Source organism: Ovis canadensis, chromosome 12 (genome assembly GCF_042477335.2).
Source record: "Ovis canadensis isolate MfBH-ARS-UI-01 breed Bighorn chromosome 12, ARS-UI_OviCan_v2, whole genome shotgun sequence".
Lineage (NCBI taxonomy): Eukaryota > Metazoa > Chordata > Mammalia > Artiodactyla > Bovidae > Ovis > Ovis canadensis.
Genome location: NC_091256.1, coordinates 42,482,552 through 42,498,340, shown reverse-complemented (window position 1 = coordinate 42,498,340; position 15,789 = coordinate 42,482,552). Strand labels below are relative to the sequence as shown.

Here is a 15,789-nt window from a genome sequence, read left to right as displayed (position 1 = left end):
CAGCCTGCTGGGAGCCAACAGTAAACATGGGAGCTCTGGAGGGGTTTGTTGGAGAGGCTGTATCTCTGGGCCAGAATCTGTTTAGTTGGTTTTTCTTCCAGTGGAACTTAGCAAACGATGCTAATGAGGCCAGGGTTTTCTTGGAATAGAATCTCTGTTCTGGGTCACAAGTAGTGCCTCCATCTGCTACCAAGTTTTCATAGTTCATGGGTTGGGGCACAGAGCATCAGTCCAGAGTGGCTGCACTCACCCCGACCAGGCCCGGACACCCATTCGTGTCTACTTCACCCATTTGTGAACACCTTGAGAGCAACCAGGTATGCATATATAGCTACCGTGGACACAGGGGGAAAAGTCTGGAATGTTCTTACTTGACTAGCCTGGTAAGGAGGATGCTTAGAAATATATATATATATATATATATATATAATTCCTTAATGTCTCCATTGTAAAATATTACATTTGTCAGATGTGTTTGTCAACCAGAGGCTTATCTGCCAATCTGGCTGCTCATTTCTGCTGGATGTCAATCAAACAGTCCAACTTCTTGGATATATGAAGGGCTTAACTCATAAAGTAGACATCTGAATTGCTCTTACCAGCCTTGATTTATAGGCTCTCCGTTTGTTTGTTTGTTTGTTTGTTTATGTGTTCTCCAGGATCCTGCTTTCTCGGCTGTGATTCACGACAAGCTCCAGGTCCCCAACACCATCCGGAAGGCATGGAATGACAGGGACAACCGCTGTGACATTTGTGCCACCCACTTGAACCAGCTGAAGCAGGAGGCCGTTCAGATGGTGCTGACCCTGGAACAGGCGGCTGGCAGCGAGCGCTTTGATGGTTCCCCCGGCTCCCCCCCACCCCTCTCCAACGTCCCCACTCTGGTGGGGTCCCGGCACGTGGGGGGGCTCCAGCAGCCCAGGGATTGGGCTTTTGTGCCCGCCTCCTATGCCCCCTCCAGCTACACAGCCTTTGTCACCAATAAGCATAGCAGCAAACCCAACAGCCTCGGGGTCAGCAATGGGGCCGAGAAGAAGAGTGGGTCTCCAACCCACCAGGCCAAGGTCAGTCTCCAGATGGCCACCAGTCCCAGCAATGGGAACATCCTCAGCTCAGTGGCCATCCAGGCTCACCAGTACCTGGACGGCACCTGGTCCCTGTCGAGAACCAACGGGGTCACCCTGTATCCCTACCAGGTAAGTAGCCTCTGAGTAAAAAAGGACAGGGTTGGCTACAGTCAAAGCAAAGAAGTGAGTAGCACTTTCTTTCTCTACTTTCTCCCTCTGGGAACTCCTCAATGCAGAGCCTGGTATTTCCATGTAGCCCTGCTGGATGATGCTAAATAGAGATAAAATGTCTCTATTTAAAACAGGGACCAGTGATTCAAGATGGCGCTCTGTTTCCATAGTCTATACCATTCTCAAAAGAGAGGGAGATTCTCTTCTTAATTTCTCCCACCTTGACCGACCATAACCCTTTTCTATTTGCATCTCACTTTAAATACTGTGGGATGAGGTTACCAAACATGTGTTCCCCTTTTCTTATTTTCTCTTTTCTGTTATTTAAATTAGCACACACTCTCAAGTTTCCCTATAGAAATAACAGAGCAGGTCTTAAGTCTGCCAGGGAATCTAAAAAAGTTTTCTTAATCTTTCTTGGGTGAGTTTTCTGCTGGAGGAGGGTTGGGTTTATCCCATGTGCTCTCTGTGTCTGCTGCGTCACTCATGGTGGGAAGCAGCAGAAAGTGTTGATGTTGAATGTACTAGTCAGGGTGGATAATTGGTGCAACAGTTGGTCTCAAGTTATTTCTTACTTGTGTCGGGGTTGTATGGGGTGTTTGGTGGGTAGTCTTCCACTATGACATAGGGTCCTAGGCTCCTCCATCTATCGATAGCATGCCAGCATTTTCCAGCGGTCTCAGAGTCTTCCACGAGATCTTGTACAACCAGCCAGGAACTGGAGAAAGAGAGAGAGGGTGGAGGATCTCCCAGGAAGAGGTGGGGGGCCCAGCCTGGAGGGGGTGAGATTTCAGTCTCCTGGTCCCATCTTCCCTCAGGGGAGGCTGAGAAAGCCAGTCTACCCCTGTGTCCAGGAGAAAAAAGAAACAAGTTGAGTGAATGCATAGCATAGTTTTTCTTTCATGGGATAGAGGTGCAGGGAAACATAAAATGAGTTGAATGCAGCTGATAAAATTCCTGGTGACTTTTCTAGAGTGTAAAAGGGAGTAGAGATTGTTTCTCTTGATATCTTGAAAGAAAGTGGGGAGCGTGGATCTTTATCTTGAGAAGTTACTAACCTTGGACGGCTAAGCTTTTCGTTTACCTGATGCTGCTGTATAGTTTACAAAATATAGAGCACACATCATTTTATTTAATCCGCCCCCCCCCCCCCCAACCGGCCCCATACACCTGTGAGGTCAGCAAGACAGATATCGGATCTTCCTCTTACAGATGGGGAAACAGGATGCTTAAAGAAATGGAATAATTGCCTGTGGCCGAACAGCTGGTGCCAGAGTAGCACCAGGTCTTCCCTGCCCAGGAGAATGGCTTTCCCTGCCCTGGCTGCTTCCAACTTTCTGAACTTACCCCAGAACACTTATCTCAACATCTTTCCCAGCTATGGTTTCTTTTAAGACATGGTACACCAAAAATAAAGGCCTCCTATTTTGACCTGTGGGGGCCTGCCTGCCACTTCACTTTTGGATAGAATTTTCTGGGTTGTGGATAAAAATATAATGAGAAACCAGTGGCACCCTGGGTGGGACTTCATAGTCTAATGCTTGAATATAACCATCTAGGGCAGGAACAGAATAACTTCTTACTATTATTGAATAATATGCTTGGGGTTTTTTTGGTTTGTAATTTAAAAATAGTTTTAGAAATTATAAAAAGTGATACATGTCTGTTGTAAAATAAAATTTTAAAAACATGAAAAAGTTCAAGACAGACTTTAAAAAGCAACAACACCCAGAAATAGAAATTCACAGCTTTTGAGTATATTTCTTCCCAGGATTTTATACGCATGCAGTTTCTAAAATTGTGATAATGTTCAGTTCTGTGATTTGCTTTTTGCTTAATATACTTCATGGTATTTTCCCACCATTATATATTTTTCTAAAATAGGATCTTTAATGGTAGCCTAATATTCCATTATATAAATACTACCCATATATGAATGTGTCCTGATTTATATAACCGAGCATCAGTTATTTGAGTTTGGGTTTTCACGACTATAAATAAAATGCTCTGGTGCACAGCCTTCTACCCAGGTCGAATTTTCAACACATCCTGGGTTGTGCTAGCCACACACTCACTCATGTTACACAGACAACTCACATTTCACCTTCCAGGGCCCCAGAGCACTTGTAACATGTATCAGGCGCTAGTTAGAAGATTCAGCTGCTGCACAGTGCTGGTGAGTGAGGACAGAAGAACTTGGGACTGGAGCTTTCATATAAAAAAAATCCAGAGTGTGGGGAAAGTCTGTGTAGGGCGTGGGGGACTGAATAGGGTGCTTAAAAGGAAGATTGAGGATTACTGGTACATTTAAAATAAAATATGCAACAATTCTTTCTGCTCTTCCTTCCCCATGCTCCACCTCAGAGGAAAAAGAATTTCCGGTACAATAGCAAGTGTCTATAAGCTCTCCCAAGTGCCAGACACTATGCTGTGTGTTGGTTGGGGCTCCTGCCATGGGCTGGAAACCCAGGCTCCTGTCCCGTGGTCCTTAGTGGAGAAGGCAGGGGAACTATGTGTTATAATCCAGGGAGGTGCTTGCAAGTATAGACAGATGCCCAGTGTGCTCTGAGAGCCTGCAGAAGGGCTTGAAGTCCAGCCCATGGGGCAAGAGTGTGTTGATGTGGCCAAAGGCAGGCACAAAGGTGATTCACGTAGCTACCAACTTGAGATCAGCCTGGATACATTCAGTTGCTTCTTTCCAACTCAGAACAGACTAATTTCTGCATTTCCCCCGAGCAGTAGTTAAAGGGATCAGAGGAAATCTCTCTGGGATAAAGAGATTTGGTGCCTGGTGAACCAATGTCCCCGTGTTGTGACTATGTTATCCTCATGCCCCGGGGTGGGGGCTCTGGGTCTGGCTAGACTGCATGGCTCCTCTTATGGACATCTCCCTGCAGTAAATATTCTGCAGTTCACAGTCTGGCCAGCTTGCCAGAGATGGTTGACTGCTCTGAAAGCTGACCTCACTTTTCCTGCTCACCCTTACTCCCACTTCCCTCTCCACAGAGCAGATGGTCCTCTGGCTTAGTGCCAAAGCCGTTCTCTGGGCAGAGAAGTATCTATCTGGACTTTGTTGCTGCCGAGTGCACTGCTCCACACCAGCAAACGTGGAGCCTGTAGAAGCAAGGGAGAAGAGGAGGCTGTTCTGCCATTTAAGTACAGGGGGATGACAAGAATGAGGATGGGCTTTGCAGCAGTGAGCAGAGTAAAACCTCTGTATGGGAGAGCGAAGTGTCCCTCAAGCCCCTCAAGTTCCCTGTTTCCCACAGCACTGTGTGTGTGTGAAAGTGGAAAAGTGAAACTGTTAGTTGCTCGGTTGTGTCCAACTCCATAGGCTGTAGCCCGCCAAGCTCCTCTGTCCATGGGATTCTCCAGGCCAGAATACTGGAGTGGGTTGCTATTCCCTTCTCCAGGGGATCTTCCTGACCATTTGCAGGTGGATTGTTTAATCCTATGAGTCCCCAGGGCCCAGTCTTCAAAGGCTGCAGTAGGAAGATTTCTTGATTCTCTTTTGCTAGATCCTTCATGTTTCTCAATTACCTCCAGAAAGAGTGGGAACCTATAAGCACTGCAGATAAATAAGAATCTATCCAGACAGGTAAGAAAAATAGTAATTTAGGAAGCATTGAGATTATATTAAAAAATGGCGAACAAACTGCAGATAATTTTTTTCATTAAATATCATAGCAAGTCGACTTCACAGAAGTTGATAAGGTGGACTGTTTAAAAGAAAGATGTTCTTTTATTAACTTACAGACATTTAACACAGTCAGTGCAATGCTCTAGAACTTTCATTTTATCACATGAGTTTTAGCTTTGAGAAAACATGTCTGGATTAATTTCTTGTAGTTCACCACAGATTAATTATATACCTCTTTTGAATGGCAACTGCTTTTCCCCAATTTACATTTATTACAGGAAATACAGGAAAGAATTGACACATAATATTCTAATCACAGAATGTTCATGTTAGAATCCACTTCTGTAGGATAGTAATTGCCTTTTGCACCGTGGTGGGAGATTTAGAGATGGTTCTGCCTAGTTCAAGAGCATGGCTCCACCAACTGTTGAGTCTTGTTTTAGTAGCTTAATATTTTGGTCTCTTTCCTTATGAATGAAATCCCTACCTTGCAAGAGAACAATTTTTTTTTAAAAAATATGAACATATTTTATAAACTGTAACACAGGGATCCCAATATCAGCTGTCTAGAAACCAAGGCCGAGAGATTTGAAGTTTCTTTTGGGTAGAGTTTCCTGATTCTGTTTGATGTCTTTTGTTTCTTGAGAACATAGATTTATTTATTCTTGTGTCTCTGACAGCAACTAACATATACAAAAAAAGGGCTACTCATTAGGGGAAGTTCCAGTCTCAAGGATACACTAAAGTTGTTTCTCCTGACTGGCCTTAAATTTAGGAAAAAATTCCAGGGTAGAAGGCCTATCCAGACCTCAAGGTTTTGGGTGGAAACCATCAGTTAATTGGCTCCAAGCTGATCTTTAACATGAAGTATCTTAATGATAGTCAGTAAATCCTTGGGTGCAATGAAAGTAGTCCAGGTGGTTTTTTGATGTCACACTCAAAATAGGGACATTTGAAAGGGTTGAAGAGTTTTATTTTATGGGACTTTGATAAATTGAAGTTGTCAAGAAAATTCAGGAATATGTTAAATTAATACATAGGTGATAAATCCATGATGAATTCAGTGTGCGTTCCTTGATTTGAGGATATGTGTTTGATAAAAGTTATCCTGCTTTCTCAAAAAAACATCCATTAGAGTCAATGTTAGGAATAATTCCAGACTAAACTCTGGCTGAAGTCATGTGGGATTGTCTCATATCTCTAGGAGTTAACTGTATATAGTAAGCAGAGGCCTGGGCTTCCCTGGTGTCTCAGATGGTAAAGAATCTGCCAGCAATGCAGGAAACCCAGGTTTGATACCTGGGTCTGGAAGATCCCCTGGAGAAGGAAATGGCAACCCTTTCCAGTATTCTTGCAGAGGCACTATTGGACTTTGTAATTGAAGATACAGGCAAGAGCGAGGCAATAGTAGCACCAACCTGAAAGCAGCTCCAAGCTTGCTCAACTGTGGGATCTTGGCAGTATCCAGGCCTTGGTCTTCTGAAGTCAGAAGCTCTGGAAAGACTTGGTGCTGATCCTTTTATTGAGGACTTCCAGGTGCCCTTGGAAGAGGAGGGTGGACTCTGAGGCTCGCTCGTGTTCCAGTGCCCAGAGGCTTGACTGTGATGAATCCATGGAACCCAGAAGCGCACGGAGAGTAGAGCTGTTGCCTTGGGGGATGAGGTGCACTCATGTTCTTTCCTCACTGAGCCACTTTTCACAAAGGAGTAGGGCAGGTGTTTGCTGTGTGTCAGTAGTGGAGGATTTCCATTCCTGTTGTTTGCAGCCCTGCAGAGTCAGACGCCTGTTCCTGAAATACACAAAATGCCTTTCTTGGGCCAGCCCTAGTGCCATTTTGCTGCTGCTCTGTCCTGGCAGGCCAATAACATAAAGTGTTGCAATTTGATAAATTATGACATCAGCAAGATCATTCGACATCATGAGTTTTTGTTTTCTCCTGTTTATAGATGGTCAAAAGAGTGTTATTTATCTTTATGCATTTTGACAAACCTGGGCACAGGAAACAGGATCAGTTTGTATCTTCTGTCACGGACAGAGCATTTCTCAAGAATATGGTGCTCAGGGTGAAATTCTGAAAGAGTCAGCACTTCTTATAAGCATGGGCAGGGCCATGGGCTGAAGGGAACACTTACACTTCATCAATAAATTTCAAAAATATTTTTTACCTAGTCATTTACTTCAGAGAAGGCAATGGCACCCCGCTCCAGTACTCTTGCCTGGAAAATCCCGTGGATGGAGGAGGCTGGTAGGCTGCGGTCCATGGGGTCTCGAAGAGTCAGACACGACTGAGCGACTTCACTTTCACTTTTCATTTTTATGCATTGGAGAAGGAAATGGCAACCCACTCCAGTGTTCTTGCCTGGAGAATCCCAGGGACATAGGAGCCTGGTGGGCTGCCATCTATGGGGTCGCACAGAGTCGGACACGACTGAAGTGACTTAGCAGCAGCAGTAGTCATTTACTTGGGTGGTAGGCTGAATGAGTGTGTGTGTGCTAAGTCACTTTGGTCATGTCCGACCCTTTGCAGTCCTATGGACCGTAGCCTGCCAGGCTTCTCTGTTCATGGGATACTGCAGGAAAGAGTACTGGAATGGGTTGCCATGCCCTCCTCCAGGGGATCTTCCCGGCCCAGGGATTGAACCCTTGTCTCTTATGTCTCCTGCATTGCCTCACAGGTTCTTTACCACCAGTGTTATCAGGGAAGCCCAGGAGGCTAGAAGAGGACCTTCAAAGATGTTCATGTCCTTATCCCTGAAACCTATGGATATGCTACCTTACAAAATAAAAGAGGTTCTGCAGATACAATAAAGTTAAGGATCTTAAGATGGGAAGATCATCCTGGATTATCTGGGTGATTCCAATGTAATCATAAGGGTCCTTGTAAAAGGGAGACAAGAGGAACAGAGTCAGAAAGAGAAGATGTAAGGATGGAAGCAGAGGTCAGAAGAGTGAAGGTGCAACTTCGCTGGCTTTGAAGATGGAGGAAGGGGTCACACGCCAAGCAGTGAAAGCAACTTCTAAAAAGCTGGAAAGATCAAGGAATCAGATTCTCCCTAGAGTCTGCGGAAAGAAGCAGCTTGTCTAGCCCGTTTTAGATGTCTGACACCCTGGACTTGATGGAATAAAGAATGGATATGCGTGCTGCTTTATGCTGCTAAATGTTCAGTAATTTGCTTCAGGAATAGGAAATTAATACACCTGGTAAGCACTGGATAGCTGTGAAGCTTGGTAGGAGAAGTTAATGAGGTATACGGACCAAGGAGTTGCTGTGGAAACCTGCAGGATGGCCAAGAACATGGGCTTTTCATCCCACACAACAAACTACATTACCCGGTGGATCAGACAGTGCATTAGCAAGTCAGATTATTTCATTTGGGTGCCTCCACAGAATGAGAGGTTACTCATACTGCGCGGTTGGTTTTCAATTGTCTCAGATTTCCCTATTGTTACAGCATCATAATAACAAGCACGCCACAGCCCTCTCCATCAGCAGCTAGTAATTACCATTATGTAAGTATCTCATACTGTTGAAACTGCAGAAAACATTGTAAGCTGGGGAGTGGGAGGGTGAGGAGAGACTTGGCAGGAATCTCTGTAGCAGGAAGCCCATCTTCTCTGTCGTGTCTGCTGTCCTGATTGGAGGGGTTTCGCAGAACTGCCCCGGGATTCAGTCCTTTGTCATCTGCTGTTTTGAGGGTTCACGTGAATGTGGAAGCACCTTGCCAGCTGGAGAGCAGAAGTTGTTAGTTGCTATCCTTTTCTTTTAATTCGGTAGACAGAAGACAACCACCAGAGATTTTGGAGCAGGAAAATGGAAAGATTTCCTTGTTGACAGCAGTTCTCAACTAGAATCACTTGGGGGCTTTAAAGACAAATACCGGTGCCTAAGCCACAGTCCAGACCAATGAAATCAGAATATCTCAGGTGGGACCCAGGCTTTGGTTTGAACTGCCAGGGCAAAGAACCCCAGCTTTAAAGAACCGTTTATCTGGCAGTAGTGTAATAAGTCAGAGAAGGCGATGGCACCCCACTCCAGTACTCTTGCCTGGAGAATCCCATGGACGGCGGAGCCTGGTAGGCTGCGGTCCATGGGGTCGCTAAGAGTCAGACATGACTGAGCGTCTTCACTTTCACTTTCATGCATTGGAGAAGGAAATGGCAACCCATTCCAGTGTTCTTGCCTGGAGAATCCCAGGGACAGGGACGGCGGAGCCTGGTGGGCTGTCGTCTCTGGGGTTGCACAGAGTTGGACACGACTGAAGCGACTTAGCAGCAGCAGCAGTGTAGTAAGTATAGGGAAGAGAACAATGCAGATAGAAAGACAGACAGACAGATAGATGATGGTATATTCTGTTTCCTAGGGCTGCCATAGTAAAATGACTACAAACTAAGTGGCTTAAAAGAACAAAAATTCATTGTCTCATGGTTCTGTCTGGAGACTTGAAATCCACAATCGAGGTGTGTTGGCAGGGCCGAGCTTCCTCTGAAGAGCCTGTGGGAGAATCCTTCCTTGTCTCTTCCAGCAAGCATTCTTTGGCTTCTGGCCGTGTCACTCCAGTCTCCCCCTCTGTCTTCGCATGGCTTTCTGCTCCATCTGTCACTTTCCTCTTGTTATAAGGACACTGGTCATTGAATTTAGGACCTGCTTTAATCCAGTATGGTGTCATCTCAACCCTTAACTAATTACATCTGCAAAGATGCTATGTCCAGGTAAGGTCACATGCTGAGGCTCAGGGTGGACATGAATTTGGGGTCACTGTTCCTCTGACTACAGACAGATAGGTGCCAGCCAGACGGGTGAAAGATGACGGTAGCATTGAGGAGGTGAGCAAACCATGCTTGTTCCTGCTGATCCTGCTTCTGAGAAACGGGGAGGTGCAGATGTTCACAGCTGGTCAGCACTGGCACATTCTTGTTCTGTCCTGTGGATAGAGAAGACTGAAGGGAAGGGGAAAAGATACAAAGGGCGAAATAAAGAAAGCAGGGGAGAAGGTCATATCCATACACCCTTGTACAGCTGGAGAATACTTCAAGTCAGATGAAATGAAAAAATATTCACGTGTGTTTCTTTGTAGAATAACAACCTCCTCTTCTGAACTTACGCATATAATACTGTTACATGCTTTTATACACACATACCGTTATATGTGCCTTTACAGCCATTGGTATACATGTAAACAGTACTTCCTGGAGTGCTCCCTGCGGTATGTCAGCTTATGCTGATGACCTACCTAATTGACCAGTGCAGGAAGCTTCTGTTCCTTTCCTACTGACCAAGCTAATCACTGGGGTTAGGTTGGTGGAATGGTTCTTTTTTTTTTTTTCTTCTTCAGCAATAGTTCTAGGGTCCAGAAAGAGGCTAAAAATAGTGTGTAGGTGCTGTGCTAATTAAAAGCGTTTCTTATTCTCCCCCCTGGGTCCTTTGCGGGGGCGGGAGGTGAGAAGCAGTGGGAATGTGGCTCACCCTCTTGTCCAGCTCTCTCCAGGCCAGGCCGGGGTGGAGGGCAGAGCTGGGGATGGCTGCTCGAGGGAGGTGAAGTCCTAACAGAGAGAGGATTCCCTAGATGGGGACCCCTTTTCGCAGTTATCTTTGTTTTAGAGAGCATCTCATCTCCTCTCCCATTTGGGCCATCCTCCCAGCCTGGTTTACTTGGGCAAAAGACTGGCTTTCTTTGTAGAGCTGAGGAAAGGAACTCAGGAACACCACCGTCCACAGGTCCACAGTGAACAATGGCTGCTGCTTTTTTAAAATGACAAAGGAAACAGATTCTGGGGAGGGGGGAGTCTGAGACTGCTACTCAACAGTGATTTTATCCAAGTCTCAAACAATGAGGGACTAGATGTTGGGTCACGCTAGATTTGCTTTTCATGCACCGGAAATAAAAGTCCAGCTTCCTTGCTTACAGTGTGACCTCGAGCAGGCTTCTTACTGTTACATATCTATATTTTTTCCTCTACAAAGTGGCCAGTTGCAGCGCTGTTGTGGTGACTATACAAAATGATGTATGTGAAACACTCATCATGTCTGACCCAGAGTGAGACCTCAGTGAAGGGACTGGAAATTTGAGGGCCTTCTTACCCTCAGTCAACTCTGGTTCCCCAGACTCAAGACTACATGGAATCAGGGTCCTCTTTTCAGATGGAAAAGCCAGTAGTGAATGAAAAAACAAGACCCAAACTGTAAAATGATATCAAGCTCATGAAATAAATGTCACCCAGCTCAGACAATGTCCGCCACCTCCACGTATGACCAGAAACCAGCTTTCCGTATGTGCGCCACATCTTACAAGAGAAGGTCACATTTAAACAGGTCGATCTCATCCCACCATTAGTGAGTAAATTGATAAAATATTGGAAGGCTCATAGACCCATCTTTCTCCATTTTTGAAGACCTTTTTTAAAAAAGGAGGAGGGGTGACAGTGTATAAACATGGATAATTTAAAATTCTACAGAATAGTAGAGCGGTGGCATTTGAAATAATCTGAAAGTAAAATCTCATTATTCTGAAGTTAATTTGAAACATGAGGTTATTCAGTTGTGACTCATGACTCCTGTTGCACGAGCGTTTTGAAATAGTCCTCAGGTTGCTCGTTCTTGCTTTCCTTAGTTTACACATCTAATAAAATGTAATATTCTCGCTTTCTTATTATCTGCTTGTATCTTTATTTGTCAAATATATCTTTCTTTTGAAATTATTACATAATTTGGAATCTTCAATAACTTGGAGATTTCAGGTCTGCTCCTTGCCTACCCCACCCCAGGCACACACTTAATTAATTTTAAATTGAGATTTTACTATGCTAACAGTCTTTAGTGTGACAAATTAGCATGCCTCTATCTTATAGAGGTATTCGTGAACATTAGTTAATGAGTCATACATTTCATATGCCTAAGTCACTCCCAGGGAGTAATTTAGGTGTTTGGGAAGCTTATTAGGCACCATTTTTAGGACTCTGAAGATCACTTAGTGCACTGCTGCTGCATCAGTGGCCACAAAGAGTTAACATACCCTTTCAGTAGCTTATCTGAGTGCCCCGGAAGGACTGAGATTCTGGGGAGAAAAAAGGTACCACGTGAAAAGCAAGCATAGCAGCAGACCTGTCTTATACTCAAGGCTGTGACCAGGAGTTTTCTAATTCCATGACACATCTGAGCCAGTCTAACTTGCTAAATCACTTTAGCAAGCCTGGTTTCCCTTGGTCCCTGTGGCTCAGGCTGTGAGGATCTGTATCAGTGGAAAGACTGAACCCATTAGCCTGTTCTTGACAGGCTGCCTTTTTGTTAAAGCAAACAGTCCCTAGAGACCCCAGTAGAAGCAAGATGGGAAGGCTGCCCTTGTGAGTTACAGATGATACACCAAGGCCCAGAAATATCAAGTGACTCACCCAAGGTCACACAGCAGCTTGAACATGCCAGAACTGAGATTCAAAGAGCTTCCTGTGTACTGGCCTTTTCCATGCCCTCTGTCCCTCAGGGGAAGGGACCAACTCCTCAGATTGGTCCAACATTCCCCATCTTGGGGAGGGCCACCCACAGCAGCACACTCTGTTAACATATCTTTGTGGGCAGTTCTGGGTCACTTGGACTTGCAAGTCCACGTTCAAATTGTATTCCTCTGTGATTTGTGTAAAAACGAATGCCCTACATCACATCTTCTCACTGGGAGGTGGGGAGACCAGCGGGGACAAAGCTTGAGACAAAGCTGGGCCAAAAATCAACAGAAAAGGCTGTGGAGGCAATGCTGCCATCTAGTGAGACATGTTTTAGCTCCTCTGAGAGACAGACTGAACAGGCCTAATACTGGGACTCTCATCATGAATTATACTGATTTCCTAAGATTAATAAATGGCAACAGGGCCCTTTCCTTGTTAACAGTATGGTCTTTATTGAACAGAGTAGGTAGATGTTTAAATTCTCTGTCCTAACACATATGCTTTCTTACTTTTCTATTGCTTATTCCTTTATTTTTGGCTGTGCTGGGTCTTAGTGCGTTGTGTGGGCTTTCTCTAGTTGTGGTGAAAGGAGGCTACTCTTCATTGCAGTGCTCGGGTTTGTCATTGCAGCGGCTTCTCTTGTTTTCGGATCACATGCCCTAGGCACGTGGCCTCAGTAGTTGCAGCTGGTGCGCTCTAGAGCACGGGCTTAGTAGCTGTGGCACATAGGTTTAATTGCTTTGTGGCATGTGGGATCTTCCCAGACTAGGTATCAAACCTGTGTCCCCTGCATTGGCCGGCAGATTCTTAACCACTGGACCATCAGGAAAGTCCCCTAACATGTATGCTTTAGAAAGGACTCTGTTGGCTGAGATCTCCAGTGAAGATGGAACTCAGTTTGGGGTAGTGGATGGGGCATCCAGGTCTGCCTGTAAAGTCTGACTCACCTGCTTATGAGCTGAGTGACATTTTGCCACACAAAGTATCAATGTTTGCTGTTATATCTTTCCTAAGATTGTTTTAAGGATTAGGTTCACTTATTCTGAATTTGTCTTTAATTCTAAGCACTAGATTAATGAAATTTTACACACAGACACACACAGACACACACACACACAGACACACACACACACACACACACACACACACACACTCTTGCAAAATGAGATCCCATACTGAGAGATTAAGGCGAGGTAGATATACCTGGGGGCTTCTCTGTTGACTCAAATGGTAAAGAATCTGCCTGTAACATAGGTGACCCAGGTTCAGTCCCTGGGTTGGGAAGATCCCCTGGAGAAGGGCATGGCTGCCCACTCCAGTATTCTTGCCTGGAGAATTCCATGGACAGAAGAGCCTGTCAGGTTGCAGTCCATGGGGTTGCAAAGGGTTGGACATGACTGAGCGACTAAAACACACACACACACACACTCACACACACACACACACACACACACACACAGACATACCTGGAACAACACACATAAGCCTGGAAAAAAGTGGTGGAATTGGTGAATTCAGAAGTCTGAGGCAGTCCTGTATCTGAGGTCAGTTTCCAGCTGTCACAGCATGCCAATTATCTTGAACATGGCTATTTCCCAGGGCTCACTCTGTAGCTTCAGGATGCATCAGAACCTATTTCAGCTAAGATTGTGTATTGGAGTTTTTGTTGACGACAACAGTTGTTTGGTTTTCCTCTAAGGACAGATTATATTTTCCATCTAAATAGCTTTTTTGATAGAATGCTTCAGTAGTGTAGGTGCTTTGAGGGATTAATCGCAGCTGTTCATTAGGTGGCTCATTCCCTCCAGACACTTCAAAATCCAGTGCTGAGTCACAGTTTATGAAACTGGCCATTTAGCAGCAGCAACCATGCTGTTGAGCCCTTAGGAGGTAAGAGAGGGACAGAGAGCAGAGGAATGAAAATTCTTGTTCACACATAATGAGTAGAAAAGATGAGGGTAGCTGGTGCTTTGTGGAGAAAATGAGGCGAAGGAGGCTTTGGCCTCTAACAAGGGTAGTTTGGAAGCTTTACTATTTTAGAAAAAGGGCTCCAGATCCATTTATTATTGAGGAAGAGATACACTGATTTGTTGTTGAGCGTGTGGCTGGATGGCTAAAATGGGCCACGTGTTTCAGCCATCGAAATGGCTTTTCCTTTGGGAACGGTGGAGATCGTAGAGTGCAAAGAAACACAAATCTTAATTCCATCCCCACTTCTACCACTTACTTCATTAAAAAAAAATCTTTTGGCTGTGACGCATAGCCTGTGGGATCTTAGTTCCCCAGCCAGGAATTGAACCTGAGCTCCCTGCAGCTGGACTTCCCTGATGGCTTAGATGGTAAAGAATCTGCCTGCAATGTAGGAGACCCAGGCTTGATCCCTGAGTCTGGATAATCCCCTGGAGAAGGGAATGGCAACCCACTCCAGTATTCTTGCCTGGAGAATTCCATGGACAGAGGAGCCTGGTGGGTTACAGTCCAAGGGATCATGGGGTCGCGAAGAGTTGGGCACAGCTGATCGATTAACATTTTCACTTTCCCCTGCTATTGGTAGTGCGGAGTTTTAACCACTGGATCACCAGGGAAGTCTTCCCACTACTTCATGACTGTGGGCGGTTTCTCTGTTTGCAAAGAGGAAACTGGAGCTCCCCCTGCCCCCCATTCTGCTCTCAGCTTTGTCAGCCTATGAACAGACCGCTGAGCTTTTAACATTTCGTATTCTCCTACTGGGATGCTCAGCCATTTCTAGTATGATTTCTCTCCAAAGTTACCAAGTTCATTGTCTTTCAACTTGACAGCTGTGTGTGCATATCAATGATCTAGAGTCTCATAGTAGTGAGAATAATTATTACAGCTAACACGTGCTGAGTTCTCACCACATGCCAGGTACTGTGCTTGCTTCTTTGTGGGTTTTCACACAAGCTTTGCAACAGTCCTCTGAAGTAAGGAGATCATTATGCCCATTTTAAAGATGAGGAAACTGAGGTACAATTAATGTGAATAGACACCACCTGTATGGAGGAAGCCCACATTTCTGAATGCTGAAAAATTTAGTCAACAAGTATTTTATTCAGTGTGTAGTTATTTGTTGAAATAAGTTTGGTAAATTGCATTTCTATAAGTTCATAATAACAAGTTTTATATTAATAATAAACGAGGGAATTCTGTTTTTTTTTCTGACTTTAATATTAAGCAAGTTCTATTCTGATGATTCTCCTTATTTAGTTACTAATCCCCAGTCTTCATCCTCCTTACCTTGCCCACATGTCCCTTCTCTCTTTTTTCTTCTTCCATTTTTATTTTAAATCACACAATCATCCTCTTGAGGGTTCTAAGACTTAATTATATAGGTTATAAATTATTCGTACGTTTCCCCTCATTCTACCCCATAATCTCATTTTATTATGGTTTATTTGCATCTCTGAGAGTGGTGGGCAAAGGAAATAAAAGGACTTGCAATGAAAATTGGTCAATTCT

At 44.7% G+C, this 15,789-nt stretch overlaps 1 protein-coding gene across 1 annotated transcript in view; it reads left to right on the top strand.

Annotated features, from left to right (window-relative positions):
- KIF26B (kinesin family member 26B) overlaps window positions 1-15,789 on the top strand; it is a 508,474-nt gene that overhangs the window by 195,116 nt on the left and 297,569 nt on the right. The window contains exon 3 of the mRNA XM_069545500.1: window positions 660-1,196. Within this exon, the coding sequence (XP_069401601.1) occupies window positions 660-1,196 (537 nt within the window). The remainder of the gene's footprint in view (window positions 1-659; window positions 1,197-15,789) is intronic.